The sequence below is a fragment of the Lygodium microphyllum genome, chromosome 20, assembly GCF_053477565.2.
Source record: "Lygodium microphyllum isolate KBCC chromosome 20, Lygodium_microphyllum_v1.1.10, whole genome shotgun sequence".
NCBI classification, from domain to species: Eukaryota; Viridiplantae; Streptophyta; class Polypodiopsida; order Schizaeales; family Lygodiaceae; genus Lygodium; species Lygodium microphyllum.
This window is the reverse complement of record NC_141154.1, coordinates 115,027,474-115,044,887: the sequence shown is the minus strand read 5'-3', so window position 1 is coordinate 115,044,887 and position 17,414 is coordinate 115,027,474. Positions and strand designations below refer to the sequence as shown.

At 39.8% G+C, this 17,414-nt stretch overlaps 1 protein-coding gene across 7 annotated transcripts in view; it reads right to left on the bottom strand.

Moving 5' to 3' along the window:
- Positions 1-2,295: 2,295 nt before the first annotated feature.
- LOC148019281 (ethylene-responsive transcription factor-like protein At4g13040) overlaps positions 2,296-17,414 on the bottom strand; it is a 59,788-nt gene continuing 44,669 nt past the window's right edge. For 3 of the 7 annotated variants that reach the window (XM_087660875.1, XM_087660877.1, XM_087660878.1), the window contains exons 6-8: positions 4,217-4,400; positions 3,900-4,021; positions 2,299-3,804 (exon numbers count right to left, since the gene is read on the bottom strand). In XM_087660875.1, the coding sequence (XP_087517001.1) occupies positions 3,728-3,804; positions 3,900-4,021; positions 4,217-4,400 (383 nt within the window). In that variant the 3' untranslated portion in view covers positions 2,299-3,727. Of the gene's footprint in view, positions 3,805-3,899; positions 4,022-4,216; positions 4,401-17,414 lie in introns of all 7 variants that reach the window. The other 4 variants (XM_087660879.1, XM_087660881.1, XM_087660882.1 and 1 more) reach the window with 4 other exon arrangements.

Here is a 17,414-nt window from a genome sequence, read left to right as displayed (position 1 = left end):
GTACTTTAGGTGAGTCTTGTAGGGGTCAAAGGAATGTTTTCAGCATTGTATTGTTGAGTGTTGTGATTTCCATATATATTTCATTAAGCTAATAGCATCATTTCATTTCCTTCTTTTCGTGTGGGTGCTTTTAACCTATGGGTTGTTAGCTAGTTTTGTTATGCAAGTTAATTGATTTGCAATCAAGGAGTACGAGATGTAATGTGGATTCTTCTTAATGTAAGATGTCTCTATCACCTTGTCCTTGGTCCATCTATTTTTTTATGTTTGAGAGAAGGAGTAGAGATTATATGCAATTTATTATGTGGATCTAAAGTTAGGACTTAGGTTAGAGATTGAGTGGCCTTCCTGAGTGGAATGCCTTCATTATTTTCTTCTTTCTTAAGGGTGGTCATAAGTCGAACATGAATATCATTCTAGCTCCTTAATAGGCAATAGGTGGTAGCCTTTCTTATGTGAGGTAGCTAGCCTAGGTGTGAATTCTTAGTCAGGTTTCTATCATGATAATGTGGGTTAGGGGCCGGATTCTGAGTGTGGCCATAGGCTAAAATCAATTAAGAGTCCATCATGAAGAAAATAAAAATACAAGCACTAAAAGATACTCGTCATCTCGCAAGGGATTGGTAGGTTCATTGATTCAAGTCAAGCCTGGGGCTTATATCCTATCCTCATTGGGATAAGATCTAGCCATGGAGCATAAGGCAAAAAAAGAAGAAAATGAAAAATCTATATGTTGCCTTGCAAGGTTTTGGTAGATTCTTGGATGCGAAACTGGCCCCGAGCTAATGGCTTGATCTCCTAGGGACATGATAGCAAAATAAATGGCTAACAAACCATCCCCACTCAAAAACCAAAAAAGAGAAAATATATATTATGATGTTGGACTCAAAAATTAATAAAGGAAAATAAATGGGCTTAGTGTGTAACCCTTTGCACTAAATGGCCCTATGTGATAGGGAGCTAGCTTGGGTTTCTCCTAGTGTTATGATGCCTTATATGAGATTGGGTTGTCTCCTAGGTGCATGTTTGGATAGTCTAGAATGTCCTCTAAGTCAACTTAGGGTCACCATATAATGAGGACAGTTGTGAATTGCTATCCTTTTGGAAAGAACTCTCATTGTTGGTCTCAATCTTGGCTATTAGATCTATGGTTGTGGGGCTAAGTACTTAATCTTTTTCATTGTTTATAGCCCTATATTTTCTTGTCAATGTATTTTCACTCTTCATTTTGTTTTGGTAGGATATGATCGTGGATTTGACACACTAGGTCAGCCTATCCCATGGTTGCAAATGAGAGGAAATTTTAAAGTTGCATTGTGTGGGATTTCAAAGTGTTTTCGATAGATTCACAAGCCATTTAAAGCAATAAATACATATTTGAGGCTCAAATGTGGTCCATTTTGCAAGGTGGTCAATGCACAATACACGATGCATTTAAAGGCTGAAGTTAAGGTGGAGCACAAAGTCAACTTTGTGAGTGGTGGAGTACTAGCCATGAGTTTTTCATCAAATCTACACATTTGGGGTTGAATCTCATGTTAAAAAGCCTTAGTTGATGAGGAGAATGGTTCTAGGTAGCCAAGGGAAATTTTTGATTAATTTTTAAGTGTGAATGCCCAAATTTGAAGGGGCATAGACCAATATATAAAGGGGCATTATGAAAAATTGTGATGAGGGAAGAGAAGAAAAGGAATCAAGAAATGAGCGCTATCATGTTGCAATTGTCTTAATCATGCCGCACAAAACATGTACTACTTTTCACTTATGATATAAAAGAAATGGAGCCTCCTTATCATCCTATGATGAAGATTCGAGAAATCAGCATTTTATTCTCTCTCTCTCCACAAACTAGTCTTTCTCTCTTCTCCATAGCCATAAGCAATTGTTTATACAAGAGAAGGGGAATGGAAAATTGAGAGCGAGAGATGAGTGATAGGTGGAAAGAAAGCATTGAAGCATGAGGTGCAATGGATGCCCTCCAAGTACATTAGCATGTTGTGGGAGGTATTAATGGCCTTAGAGCAACATCGTCACAAGCGGGTTTTAGCAATTTTGGGTTTTACATCCAAAATGGTAATTTTGATGCAATCCTATTATTTTATGAGTTTTGTTGGTTTGTTCTAAGTATTGTGTATTTTTCGTGCAATAAATAGTATTTTAAAAAAAGATTATTCAACAACACAAGGATAGCTCTATGTCGTCTGTCCAATCTAAGTTAATAAGGAATGCAAAAATAAGTTTACTCGCTAAAATGATTCATTTTTAATACATTAGCATATTTAGGTCGAAAATGTGATGTGTGTTTATGTAAGGTAGTACAGGGCAGAGAGCTCAATGCCTTATGTATGTGGAACAATGAAGCATTGCGTAGATTTGGATACATATGATAGAGAAAGTACTACTTGCTACACACGTTGATTTTCCATAAATCTTAGTTGTGTACATGACATACACGTGTAATTGTCAATGAATCATGAGTAGAAGAAAGGAATTTTGGAAATGGAAATATGCGATACAAAATCTTCCATACAATATGCTATACTTCCTGGGTAATGCATTTTCCCTTTTCATGCAATCTCTTAAACCAGCAACCCCGTGTGTGATGTCCCACCTTGTTGCATGACTTGCAAAAGGGTTCTTGTGTGGTGGATCAACCAGATGAAGCTGAACGAATTGATTATTCAACGTTCGGTTTTATGAGGTGTCGGGTAAACTTGCCATGGCAATTGTTAAAAGAGGCCAGCCATAGAGAGGTTTAACGATGGGTTTTTCAACCTAGGAGGCTGACTATGAAGGGAATGTCCTTGTAGGATACTAGGACTCAATGCAGGATTGGTTAGGTTGCCGTGAGGGTAGCAAGGAGGCAAGTAAAAAGCATGGTTGGGGGGGCCAACTTCCAAGGCTACATCGCGTACCTTCATCAAAGGCTAAGTACTAAGGCGGGAGCCAGTAAATGCCTTGTCTAGTTTGCAAGTGCGTGTAGTTTTGTGCAAGCTACGCTACGCTATATATAGTTAATGCCCTCCCTGCCAGTACCCCAGTTGCCATCAAATTTGTCGCTCCGATAATGCAAGCGCCGCCATTGGACTATGCGACAGACAATGAGACCCAAGAACCCGCAACATGTCGAGAAAGCAAATCATCCCTGGGAAGAATGTCTGTAAGCTGTATATGATACTAAACCTGCTGATGAAGAATCGCTCTCTGACGAGCAATGTGACTCCACACTCCTGAAGCAAAACCAAAACTGAACGCATTTGCTCTCGTACAAAAAGGTCGGTCTGCCATCTCCTGGGAAAGTTCCAAGCTCTCTGAATAAATTAAATTGACTCCAGATGAATTAGCATTACCATTGCGTTGGAGATGGTGAATTATTACAGGCTTCTGAAGCTTGAAATAAGCACCATCACCCGTTGCACTGTTCTGTGGTCAAGGAAGCATAGAGTAGAATATACATGAGCTCTTTCATGAATTTCTAAACAAGTTAGTGCAGATTGAAACAAACCCGTGTACGCAAGACCAGCTTATCATTACAAGCACAGGGAGCACTCACTGTACACAGTGCTTCCAGTTTGGATCCATCTTTCTATGCACCAATTTTATGGGCACAAGCATGATGCTTACAACCCCAACACCAAATATGTTGAACGATTGATGGATAGAGAGCAGATCACATAATAATAATAATGCTGCTGCCGATGGTTTCAAAGCAGCTGGCACCTGATTGTTAAGGAGATGGTGTACTGTTCTCAAACCCTACTGCCTGTTTTCTTCTTAATCCAGCATCGATCTTCTTTTGCCTTTCTGCAATGACAAAAGATCGATCACAAATGTTATAGACAGCACAAAAGTCGCCTTGCTTTTGTAACAGTCAACATGAGTAAAAGAAGAGCTTGTACTTTTGTTAGCAATTGCATTTCTTGTCAAAGTAAGGAAGTCTTCCCACTGTATTCCTTGCAGCTCCTGCTTCTCCTCCTCAGAAAGCGCAAAGTTGGGCTCCCTCCCACACATATATGCCGCCCTTCATCAACAACATATCTCAGACAATTAGCACAAAAGATGCTTACTTAAGCTCATTAGATGTTGCATTGCTTCACAATTAGGCAAAGAACAAATCATTATGGCATCACTATCACACACGTTTCCTCGATGCTTCATGAACTTACAAATGCTACACTTCCTCACACACAATATTAGAAAATATAAAATACTTTACCGGTCATATAGATGAGCAGCCTCTTCCATTGAGGCAACTGTGCCTAAATGTATTTGTTTTTTATCAACCTTGATTGCAGCTTGCCACTTCATATTCTTGAAGTACACACCACGCAGCATACAAGATTCCTGGCTGTCAAGCTGTCTTCGTCTTTGTCGCTTTCTTCTTTTAAGCTCCCGTTCTGCTGAAGACCAATTTGAATAATCATACAGGGTAGAAACTAAAAGTAATTGTGTGTGTGTTAAAAGTTCAGAAACTGCAGAAGTAGAATCCTAAAGAACCAAAGAAAGTATTAACTTCACTTAAAATTTTCCTTGGATGTTGGGTGCTGGAGGTTATTTAATGCAGGGTGGGTGGTGACACGAGCACAGTAGGACAAAGAAGTTGTTTTAACCAGTCAATATATTGAAGTCACAATTTCAACACAAGATTCAGCTGCTTTGGAAACTATCCATCCTGCACGCTTGATCTGTGGGAACATTTGTGCAGTATTTAACAGTGAGAAAATGCTGTGTATCTCTCAATAGAAGCAACAAGACCAACCATTGCGAATGGTCTATCATGCAAGAGAGGCTTACTAATCGATGACGAGTTACAGACTTGATACATCAAAGCCACAAAAAGTCAATTAGTGACTACAACAGAGAATCAACACTTAGATTGCGTAAGATCATTTGTGGTGCAAGATATTGAAGCTCACAAAGTAGCCTTAATCATGTCTAATTTGAAAACAGACATCCTTCATGTAACTCTGACATGTCATACTGTAAAGATTGAAGCAAATAATAAGCTGCTTAAGACTTCTGGATGACTTGTCAAGCAAAGCTGAAATTGAAGCCCCAGCTTTTAATACTATTAAAGAAAAATGTAAAATTATTGCAAAGATACAAAAATAGCTGTGCGAAAATAGAGAACACAATGAGGCAGCTTAGCATCAATCTCTTTGATTTTCATGCAAGAGTTCAAAGAGTATGCATGCACATGGGATTGCAGACACAGGCTACTAACTCTAGAATTTGTTAAACACTTTTTAATCCAGCCCCTATCTAGCATCACCCTAGTATCTGCATTTGGTCGTTTGGAGAGCCTCGCACATCTAAGTATCATCATTCCCCATCTTGGCATCAGGTTTTGTACACAGGCGTCAGTTTCCACCTACTGGCATCAGCATCTATCTTTGCGTTTGGCAATCAGGAGGCATCTGGCATTTGTGTTTTGCATCCAAGCTCACTCTCGGCATCTGAGGACTGCAGTTCGCTCCAGCTGGTGATCATCTTCTTTATCTCCGATGGCAGCAAAGGATTGCGGTTCACTCCCTAGACAGCTGTCCTTCACCTTTCAATGATTACTTTGTTAGCCCACTACCCGGAGGACTGCGTTTCGCTCCCTTCACTATGTAGATTCCCCACAGGTGCTGCCACCTAATTCAGAAAGGACAATGTAGTTATCTTCTGAGCTTTGGCTCCGTTGTATCAACTTTTCTTCTCATAGCATGATTCACTGCACCATCACCGTGTTCTAGTGTTTCTAAAATTCTCTTCTCTCTGTGTTTGCTGTACACACATTGTGTTTCTCCCCGCAATCCCTACTGTCTCTCTGATCTCTTTGTCATTTTTTGACATGGTATCAAAGCCGCCTTCTATTAGTCATTTTCTTGACAACGTGCACAACTAAGCCTATATATTCTAGCCATATCACTCGAATCTCATGTATTATTATCAATCTATTTTTCAATTTGTGTGTACTTACAAGAGTTCTCTCTCTCTCTTTTCATAATGAGTAGTTATATTATATCAAATGACAGGAGGAGTACAAAAAGTCAAATCACTGTTAGGGTACAAAAAGTCAAGGCAAAGAAGCAAAAGAAATTGCCATATGCCAAGGAGCCAAATCCTCCCTAGGGAGAAGATCAACATGCTGAACAAGATCTAACTACCAATGTAAAAGACCCTTTATCTTGGCAATATGTCCTTGGACCGCCACAATGGAATCAAAGACAAAAGCATTCTATGTAAACCAATTATGCAAACAACCCCGAAATCGAGATTCTACACTTTGAAAGAGGAAACAAAAAGTCCACAAATGAGTACCCTCCAAAGAAAGACCATGCATGTGAACAAGGTCTTGTTCGCCAGCCTTCCATGAAAATTATTTTCCAACATGTCTTAGATTTATGCATGACTCTACAAAGGCCTAGCAACTCTATGGAGAGCTTGGCAACTCTTCAAAGAGCATTGCCCATCCACACCCATCACATCACCTCTTACATGGGAGCAATATGCTAGTCTCTACACAGTAGCAGGTCAATCTTCTCTCCCATATCCACCAGAGCCTTTGCCTAGAGACAACCACCTTCTTTATAGAGAGCAAAGTCCATAAGGCTATTGACAAACTCAACAAAGGTAAGGCACAAGACCATGATAGATCAGTAGCCGAGCACTTGATCCATGCTAGAGATTTGGTGGTAGAGTTACTAGCTTACATGCTTAACAAAGTCATGTGTGAATGTCTCCCCAAGAGCTAGAGCACAAACACCATTGTACTTATCCTCAAATCAAGAGGTTCCACTCTACCTAGTAACTATTAGACTATTATGGTTAGACACACATTAGTTAAGTTATCTGCCTCCATCCTTGAGCAAATGGGTGGAGATGTGGGGACTCAAAGCACAGGGACATGTTGGTTTTAGGAGAGGCTACTCCACATTAGATCGCATCCTCACACTCAAAGTGATCATAGGGGAGGGCAAGGCTCATGGTTGATGAATCTATTGCTTAGTTGTGGATTTGTACAAAGCCGATAGACTAATTGATACACCAATGCCGATAGACTAATTGATACACCAACTACACACTACAAGAGTGCCTAAGGTGCTTAGCTCGGAGATCCTGGCACTATATGAGAGACATTGGTAGAGTACAAACATCAAAGGGCCTTTCAGCTCTTGTTCATTCCACCATTGGGATGAAGCAGGGATGCCCCCTCTCTCTGACACTATTTGGTCTATACATTGATAGGGTTGTTGACTACATATCCAAGGGAGGCATAGAGGAGCTCTGCTAGCTAGCACTTGGATACCTCTCCTCGTGTATACAAATGATATTGTATTGATAACCAATTCACCACAGGGACTACAAAGACATTTGGATGCACTACTCTTATGCATTAGATAGTGGGCTCCCAATATAGCTTGATAAAACCAAGGTGATGGTGATTAACACTACACTGTAGTGGGTTAGGAGATCAACATCTAAACTCACATATGGACAAGGAGAGTTGGAGTATGTGGATTCATATACATAATTGGGAGTGCTATTCACAGGTCCCACTTTCTCTATGAGAGGCAGCAAATACCAAAGTGACCCGAGGATATGCAACAGTAGGAGGCTTAGAGAGGATGTGTTGATAGGGATAGGTTTAAGAAACTCAAATCAAGATGTGGCGCTTTGATACACTAGTCATGTTCACATTGCTTTACAAAGTATAGGTATGGGACCCCAGTCTATCACACATATGACGGATTGAGATCGATGGAGAGGCCACTTTTATCCATGATTTTCAAGATGATCAAATCCAAGGCCTCAGTACCACATGAGATCATTAGAGTTGTACTAGCAACCACACATGTAGTAGTGGAGGCCCTTATCTAATCGATCGTATATGTACATAGCCTATGGGATGTACCTAGACATAGATATGCCCAGTTATGCATAGTTGTCAGCTTGGTTTGAGTTACATGGCTTTAGCATGGATAGGCTATCCCCCTTCCAATACTCCCTTGATACATCATCCCTTACCTTGAGCTACTCAATGATTGGCAAGGTTATCAAGATGGATCTTATGCAGCTAGACATCAAGAAGACATGGTTGGCACCAATCCAGGAGCTAGGGACAAAGATGGCCTTCTAGATAGAGCATTTTCCCCACACTATGGATGATGGATTTATTTTCCACCCCAAATACATGAACACCCACCTCTCACATGGGATTAGATATTCAATTGGTCAGATGCATACCTCTTCATACCAGTTAGAGACTGAGATGGGCAAATACAAATCCATACTACTAGAAGAGTGCATACGCCAAATATGTCAACTAGAGCCAAAGATAGAGGAGTAGTATATTTACCAATGCCCAGCATACTGTAAGATCCAAGGCCCTTTCCACTGTCTATTCAAATATGAGTTTGGGCCACTATCTAGAGTCATGGATTTCGCTAACTAGCGATGCCTTGATCTCTTCTTCCTAGAGATACGATAGCTTCGGGACTCACTCCTCAAGAGTACAACAACTTTACGACACCAAGGCTCCACCTAGAGGCAGCTTATAGACATCCCCATGACATTGTATCAGCTAGAACTCTTTTATTTGCCAGCCAGAGTTTCCCTTATAGCTTTTAGTCTTCTTGTACTATTTATTACATTTTCATTTACTGCTTTTGTACCTACATATAGATGATTGTAACTCATGGTCTCATAGAGCATTTTGACCTTTTACGGATGTTAATATATCATTTCATTTCAGCTCTCTCGAATTCAACAGCACACACTCTCACAATGAACAAGTGAACAACAAGAGAGAAGTGCTAGGAGGTCACATTCACTATGTGAGAATGATGATGAAAGTACATCCTTGAGGTACTAAGTACCACACCCAATGATGCATATTCACACGGCCCAAAAAAAAACACCTTTCTTCAACCGGATGGTAAAAAGTGCATGTGGATAAGAAAGCATCCACACTAGAACTATGGAGGAACATAATAAATGTAACAAACCCCCCTTTAGTGAATGATATGAACACACACAAGGAATAGGCAGATCAATCCACAAATAGTATCAAGCCTAGAGCCTTGCAAAAGGCTTCAAACTTCTCTGTGGAGAGAGCTCTTCCAAGCACATTTGCCAAGGGGCAGCCAAGGCAGTAACACTACAAATGGTGGTCATATGACAAGTGGATGCAAGCATCTCATCATAGTCGATCCCATGTTGTTGGACATACCCTTTGGCAACAAGACATGCCTTGTAGCAATCAATGCTACCATCAAATTCGCCTTTTAATTTGTGAATCCACTTTGTGCCTCTAGCACACTTACTATTAGACAAGTCACATAACTCCCATGTGCCATTTATGATTTTTATGAATAGAGTCCATTTTTGATTGCATAGTTGCCATCCCATGCTCATCCTCTAAAGCATCATGTAAAGAGACAAGTTCCTCATTGCATGCAGTAGCTACAAGTGCCTACACAACCAAGTTATCCTGTGCATGGCAAATGGCTACTCTAGTTCTACCAGGAAGTGGAACGGACTGTTTGTTGTCCCATAATGTATTTAACAGCCATTTAGGGACTGTTTTAGCATCCCAAATAGCAGCCCTCTTATCAACCACTTCATCATCAGCAATGCCTTGATCAATGGGCTTAAAATCAGGATATTCTTCGGCATGTGTTTGCTACTGATTTTGTTGCTGTAATCCCTCAATACCTTGCTGAAATTGACAAAAGCATACTTTGCTGAAACAATGGTAACAAACTATCAAATATATCCATAGGCCCCACAATGGGCTGATTTTTATAGTCCATGAAGGGCTGACCAGCATGTTCAACGAATACAACATATCTACTCACAAAAAACTCGTTCATGGAGGGTTGGTACGAGCTACCGGTACCCTTTACTTTCTACATTGTAACCAAAGAAAATGCATTTGACAAGCTTGCCTCAAAATTTTTGTCTTCATGGTTGTGGCACCAAAGCATATGCCAAATTACGAAAGACAAGAATGTATAATACCACTCGTTTCTAGCCATTCCAAGCCTCATGAAGCATACATTCAGCCTCTGCTTTAGTGGGGCTACAATTTACAGAAATTTGGGGACAACTTCTTGTGTAAAAGCATACAACATGTGATGTCCATTAAAGTGTGATTCTTTCTTTCAACCATACCGTTTTGTTGAGGTGTGCAAGGCGTAGTGCATTGATGAGTAATACCCCTTTCAGCCAAATAAGAATTTAACTCTCGTGACATGTATTCCCCTCCTTGATCTGTATAGAGTGTAATCAACTTGTATCCATTGCCATTTTCAACCAAGGCCAAGAAGGTTTTAACGCATGTAAACACTTCCAACTTGTGCCTCAAAGCATATGCCCAAGAATGATGAGCCATGTCATCAATGATGGTAACAAAGTATAAGTATTCTTCGATCGATTTGACACACATGGGTCCACAAACATCACTATGCACAAGCTATAATTTCTAATCAACACGCATAGATCCACCTTTGGAAAATGAAGCACAATGCATTTTGCCAAGTACACAACTCTCACGTACATTATGAGTAGGTGCTTTCAACAAAGGGAGATCAAGCACCATATTTTTGGTTCTCAAGCGAAGCAAACTGCCATAATTAATATGACCAAACCAAGAATGTCATAACTCACTATCATCCATAATGGTGGTATCAACTTGTAATACATCCTCTGATGCTCTTCGCTAATATAAATCAAGCTAATAGAGGCCATTGTATAATGTATCAGCAACAATGAAGGCATCTCTTTCACTACAATCATAAACATTGCATCGATCCTTGTGAAATCCAACCACAAAACCAACACATGCAATGGCTAAAATTGAAAGCAAGTTTTTATTTATGCCAAGCATATACAAGACCTTTTGAAACATGATACTTCTCCATCTACTGAAATAGTCGAAATTTGTCCAATACCTTTAATTGCATACAAAGCATTATTTGCACATACAAGTGATACCATGGGTCCCCTTTTGTACATTTGCATATGATACAAACAAGCCAGTGAAAGAATGTTGTGTGCTTGGAAGCACCACTATCAAAATACCATGCACTGCTATTTTCAACCATTGATAAACCATGTGCATGTGAAGAAGGATCGTACAAACAATGGACAACAAAAGTATAAGACTGACCAATGTCCAACTTGCTAAATGTGCTATTGCATCCTTCACACTTGTTGAATTTTTAGCATTGTTTCCTCTTCTTACTTGCCATCCTTTTTCAGCATTTTTCAATAACATGCCCCTTTTGCGTGCAATAATTGCATCTCCTTTTCTTAGCACCCTCATGCTTGGTGCTTGAAGAGTCTGTGGAAGAAATTGTTTTGCCTTGACCCTTTGAGTTTGATGGCTGCCATGACTTTCCTTTATTCCTATGACTTGCTGCAAATGCATGATTTTCCATACTTAATGTTAAGAGCAATTTACTCATGATTGTTCCTTATAATAGCAATGATGCCAACACATTAAATGTATATGCCTCAGCATTTGGTTTTACAAGTGAAGTGAAGTGTAGAGGTAAAACTCACATAAGTATTAGGTAGGCCAACTAAGACTATAAAAAAAAGAGAGAGATCATGAATTATTTCATTAATATTTGCAAGCTGCTCCACTATGTCCTTGACATGTATAATATATACATCCATTGAATCACCCTCTATCATGTGATCCATCTCAAGCTGTTTGCATAAATAGGCTACATAAGCCTCATTGCACTTGATACAATGAAGCAAGTTTATCCCAAGAATCCTTGGCTGTTGTCCACGACCGAATATATGGAATAACCTATATTTTATAGGAGGGTATGACCCATTCCATCTCAACTGATCTACAGTGGGAGGTGCAGTAGGGGCTGAAGCAGAAGATTCACTAGTGACAATGGATGAACTAGATGAGCCTATAGCATTTTGTGTAGCCAGGCCTCTGAACCACATACATAACCCCAAAGGTGCTTGACAACTAAAACATGCTTCATTATGTATGCCAAATGGGGACGCGTGCAACTCATACCGAGACTAGAGACGAAGCAGTTTGGGCAATTTCACATTGGCGCCTATTGCCGCTGGAAATACCAATGATCAGGTCGGCCAACAAGCAAGGACCAACTGACGAAAAAAAATCAACTCGACTAGCGATGTGGCATAAGGTATCCAACAAGCAAGCAAGAATAGTAACGCAGCAACATGCAAGACAACCGGTGAGGAAAACAGCAACTGAGCTAGAGGTTTAATGGCGGCTCAGGCAATGTTAGCACCAACGGAGAGATATGGCTCTCATACCACTATTAATGTCACATCCACTATGTGAGAATCATTTGAAAGTACAATCCCTAAGGTATTAAGTACCATACCCCATTGATGGATATTTACACAAGAAAAAAAAAACATTCTCCAACTAGAAGGTTAAAAGTTCCTATGGATAAGGGAGTATTCACACCAAAACTTCAGAGAAACATGCTGAGTGTAACATGCTCTCTAAGCATTTATTAACAAAGCAAGGAGGTTTTATGATATAAACCTCCTCATAAAGATGCCATTCAAAAAATCAATATTCGCATCCGACTGATGCACACATCAATCCAAATGGGCAGCAAAAGCAATGACACTACGAATGGTAGTCATTCGTGAACTAGGTGCAAACGTCTCATCATAGTCAATCCCATGCTATTGGACATACTCTTTGGCAACAAGACGTGCCTTGTAGCGCAATCAATGCTATCATCAAATTTGCATTTCAATTCGTAAACTTGATGTGTGTCTATGGCCTACTTACCGTAAGGCAAGTTACATAACTTCCATGTGTCATTTTTATGAATAGATTCTATCTTTGACTACATAGCTGCCATCTAATTCTCATCATCTAAAGCATCATATAAAGAAATCGGTTCCTCATTGCATGCAATAGCTATAAGTGCCTATGCACAGCATGTGGCTGCTTTAGTTCTACTGGGAAATCAAACGGATTGTTTTTTGCTATCCCATAATGTATCCAACAGCCATCTAGGGACTATTTCAGCTTCCCCAACCAATAGAAGTCCTCTTATCAGCAACTTCATCGTTAGCAATCCCTTAATTAATGGGCTTCAAACCAGGCCGCTATTCAGCATGTGTTTGTTGATGATTTTGTTGCTATAAACCCTCAACAAGTTGCTAAAATTGACCAAATTTAGGTACATCTTGCTGAAACAATGGCAACAGGCTGTCAACATATTGACGGCCCCACATTGGACTAATTTTTGAAATCCATGAAGGGCTAACCAACATGTTTAGCAAATACCACATCCCTACTAATAAAAATCTTGTTTGTGGAGGACCGGTACAAACAGTACCCTTTACTTTTTGCACTATAACCAATGAAAATGTATTTGACGGCCTTGTCTTGCAATTTATGTCTTCATGCATATGTTAAACAACCAAAGAGAGGAATATGTGACACCACTAGCTTCCGTCCATTCCAAGTCTCATAAGGTGTACATTCATTCAATACTTTAGCGGGCTTACGATTTAGTAGATATATTGCACACATAATAGCACCAAGCCAAAAGTTTGAGGGCAGCTTATTGTGTGAAAGCATTAGTATGTCATCTCCATCAAAGTGTGATACTTTCTTTCAGCCATACCATTTTGTTGAGGTGTGTAAGGCATAATACATCGATGTGTAATGCCCCTTTCAACCAAAAAGGAGTTAAACTTCAATGACATGTATTTCCCCTCTCGATCTTTACGGAGTGTAATTACGAGGGGAGGGGGGGGGGGGGGGAGCGGCGGCAGCGGCGGCGGCACAATGTGCATCGTCATGTCTCGTGGAGACTCAAGAGTTAAGATGGGTATGGGAGCATGGGCTGACTGGCAGTTGTGAACAGAGCAGTGAGCAATAAAGGAAGGCTAGTCACTAAACAGTAAACAATGAATGTATTGTGGTGCAACAATTTGCAAAGGTGCTATTCATAATACATTATTCTTCACAAAGAGGGCCTATAAGTTGGTCATGCTTAGGTCCAAGATGAGTCCTTTGCAAGTCGAGGTTGCACGGGCATGTTACATAGGCAGTTCAGCCATGTTACGTAAGTTAGTGTCAACACCAAATTTGACCACGTCCCATCCCCATCACGTAACAAACAAGATACCCCATCCCATAACGCGTCCCCATCCTATCACATTGTGACATCACCTTTTGATCCGTCACTTCTGAATGTTACATGTCCTATTATGCAACTGTCATGGGGATGACGTCTCGACGTCGCGAAGGCCCACCCGTCCCATCCTTTACTTGTGACTATGAAGCATATGCCCAACAATGACAAATCATTTCATCAATGAAGGTAATAAAGTACAAGAACCTTTCAATGGATTTGACACACATGGATTCACAAACATCACTATGCACAAGCTATAATTTCTGATCAGCATGTATAGATCCATCTTTTGGAAACGAAGCACTATGCATTTTACCAAGTACACAACTCTTACATACATTATGAGTACTTGCTTTTAATAGAGGGAGATCAAGCACCATATTTTTGCTTCTTAAGCGAAGCAAACTACCATTAATTAAGATGACCAAACCTAGCATGCCATAACTCAATGTCGTCACATAATGATGGCATCAACATGTAAAGTATCCTTTGATACTCTCCTCTCATATATATCAAGCTGATATAGGCCATTGTACAAAGTGTCAGTGACAATAAGAGCATCTCTATCACTATAGTCATAGACTCTACATCAATCCATGTGGAATTTGACCACAAAACCAGCATATGCAATGGTTGAAACTCAGAGGAAGTTTTTTAATGCTAATCGCATTAAAAAACTTTTCAAGCATGATAGTTTTCCCATCTACTGCAACAATGGAAATTTGTTCAATGCCTTAGATTACAAACAAAGCATTATTTGCACATACAATTGATCCCCCCTTTTATATTTGCATATGATACAAACAAGTCACAAAAGGGTATTATGTGCTTGGAGGCACCACTGTCAAAATGCCATGTAGTGCTATTTTCAACCATTAATAAGCTATGTGCATGTGAAGAAGGATCATACACACAACCCACAACAAAAGTATAAGATTGACCAATGTCCAAACTTGCTAAATGTGATATTGTATCCTTCGCTCTTGTTGAATTTTCAATAACAACCATGCTTAATTGCTTTCTTTTTTCACTTGCAATCTTTTTTTTGCATTCCTCAATAATATGATATTTTTTCCTGCAATAATTGCATCTCTTTTTCTTAGCACCCTCATTCTTGGAGCGTGAAGAGTCTATGAAAGAAGTTAATTTGTCTTTTCCCTTTGAGTTTGATAGCTTCTATGACTTCCATTTGTTCTTATAGTTGGCTGCAAATGCTTGATTTTTCATACTTGTATTAGAGAAATTCACCCGTAATTGCTCTTCTTGCAATAACAATGACACTAATGTGGATGCATCAACATCTCCTTTTGCAAGTAAGCGAAGTGTAGTAGCGAAACTCTAACAAGTGTCATGTAGGCCAATCAAGACTATAGAAAGAAGAGAAGTAGAATTATCTCATCAATATTTACAAGCTGCTCAGTTATGTCCCTGACACGTGTAATGTAGACATCCACCGCATCACCCTCTGTCCTATGCTCCATCCTAAGCTATTTATGCAAAAAGGCTACATGAGCCTCATTGTGCACTTGACATAATAAAGCAAGTTTATCCCAAGCATCCTTAGCCATTGTGCACAACCGAATATATGCAATAACAAGAGTGCGATCAAAGCATGTGCCTAGGCACCTCATCTATCCCATCTCAATTGATCAACAATGGGATGTGCAGCAAGGGCTAGAGCAGAAGATCCACTGGTGAAAGTGGATGAACTAGATGAACTTACAGCATTTTGTGTAGCGAGGCCTACAAGCCTAACATCGAAAGTAGATACATATCCCGAAAGTTGTTTGGCGACCAAAACATATTTCATCATGTATGCCCACATAGGACAATTTGTGCCATCCAATTTATCAAAATCCCCAAACATGTTTAGCAAATCAATTTGGCCTACCATTACTTGCTACATACAACTGATTTTTCATGACTACTACTACAAAATGTGTCTTTGTAAGTGCAACAGCATGAAAAAGCAAAGAAAAGGCTAAAAAACTTACAATTTTGCACATAATTGATGATGTTGAACAAAAATTGGCAATTGAAAAAGGCTCCAATGTCCATGAATGTTGGTGTACAAGGTGTAATTGGCTTCAATGTCGATGGATTTGGACAAATTTCACAAAAGCCTCAAATTTATTTACTGAAATTTGGTAAAACTTGGGTTCAAAGATGAAAACCCCAAATTTTTGGCATGAAATTGGGCAATTTTTGGGCACCAAACACAAAATCCCCAAAATTTTGGTGCGATTTGGGATTTTTGGAAAAAGACCACAAGTTTTTTGGAGACATTGAGTGGAAATTAATGTCTACTGCAAAAATCCCCAATTTTTGTGCAAACAAGCTATGCATGAACAAGGCCTTGTGTAACCCAAAGGATGTCTGAGGATTAATAATCAATCTTATTTTTTTAATCCTAGAAGGTGTCGGGCTTTGAAAAACATGGCATAGGCTATCAACTAATAAGACAAGGACTGTCAGGGCTGAATTGACATGGCAAGAAACGTGAGTGACCCAGGTAGCATCAAACCTACAAGTAGGGGCTGCGATGATGCAGGCAATGACACATAGTAGGGCTGCGAGAATGCAGCCTGCAATACCATGCAACAGGGAAACTACATGGCAAGCAGATTGCATAAATAGGGCAGGTCAAGCTATATGGATAGGACAAGAAATCTTGAGCAAGAAGAAGCAATTTGTTCTCACAAAAGAAAACACGTGCATGAGTAGCAAACGCGAAGTTTAAGACTCAGTGGCAATTGAGGCAGCTGATAAGACGTATGGCTCTAATACCATTGCTAGGTTAGGATTCACCAGCACATACACACTCACAATGAACAAGTGAAGAGCAAGAGAGAAGAGATTGCCGAAAACTCACATTCACTATGGAGAATGATAATGAAAGTACAATCCCTAAGGTACTAAGTACCACACCCCCTAACAGGTGTTCACACATAGGAAAACCCTTCTCCAGCTGGAAGGTAAAAACTACCCGTGCATAAGGGAGCATTCACACTAGAACTATAGAGGAACACGATAAGTTTAACAGGCTGAAGATTGGGATGAGGTCAAGATCCTAGACAATGAAGAGATAGTAAATTACATTTTTGTTCTAGAGCACGAAATCGTACAAAGAAAGGTGTGCAGGGCCATTCCCTTCATTGTCATTGAGGATTCTTAAATCATGGTCAAAGGAAAGCATCTAGTCTTACAATAAACAACAATGCAAGAAAAGGTTGAGGTAATGAAGCAAACTAGATC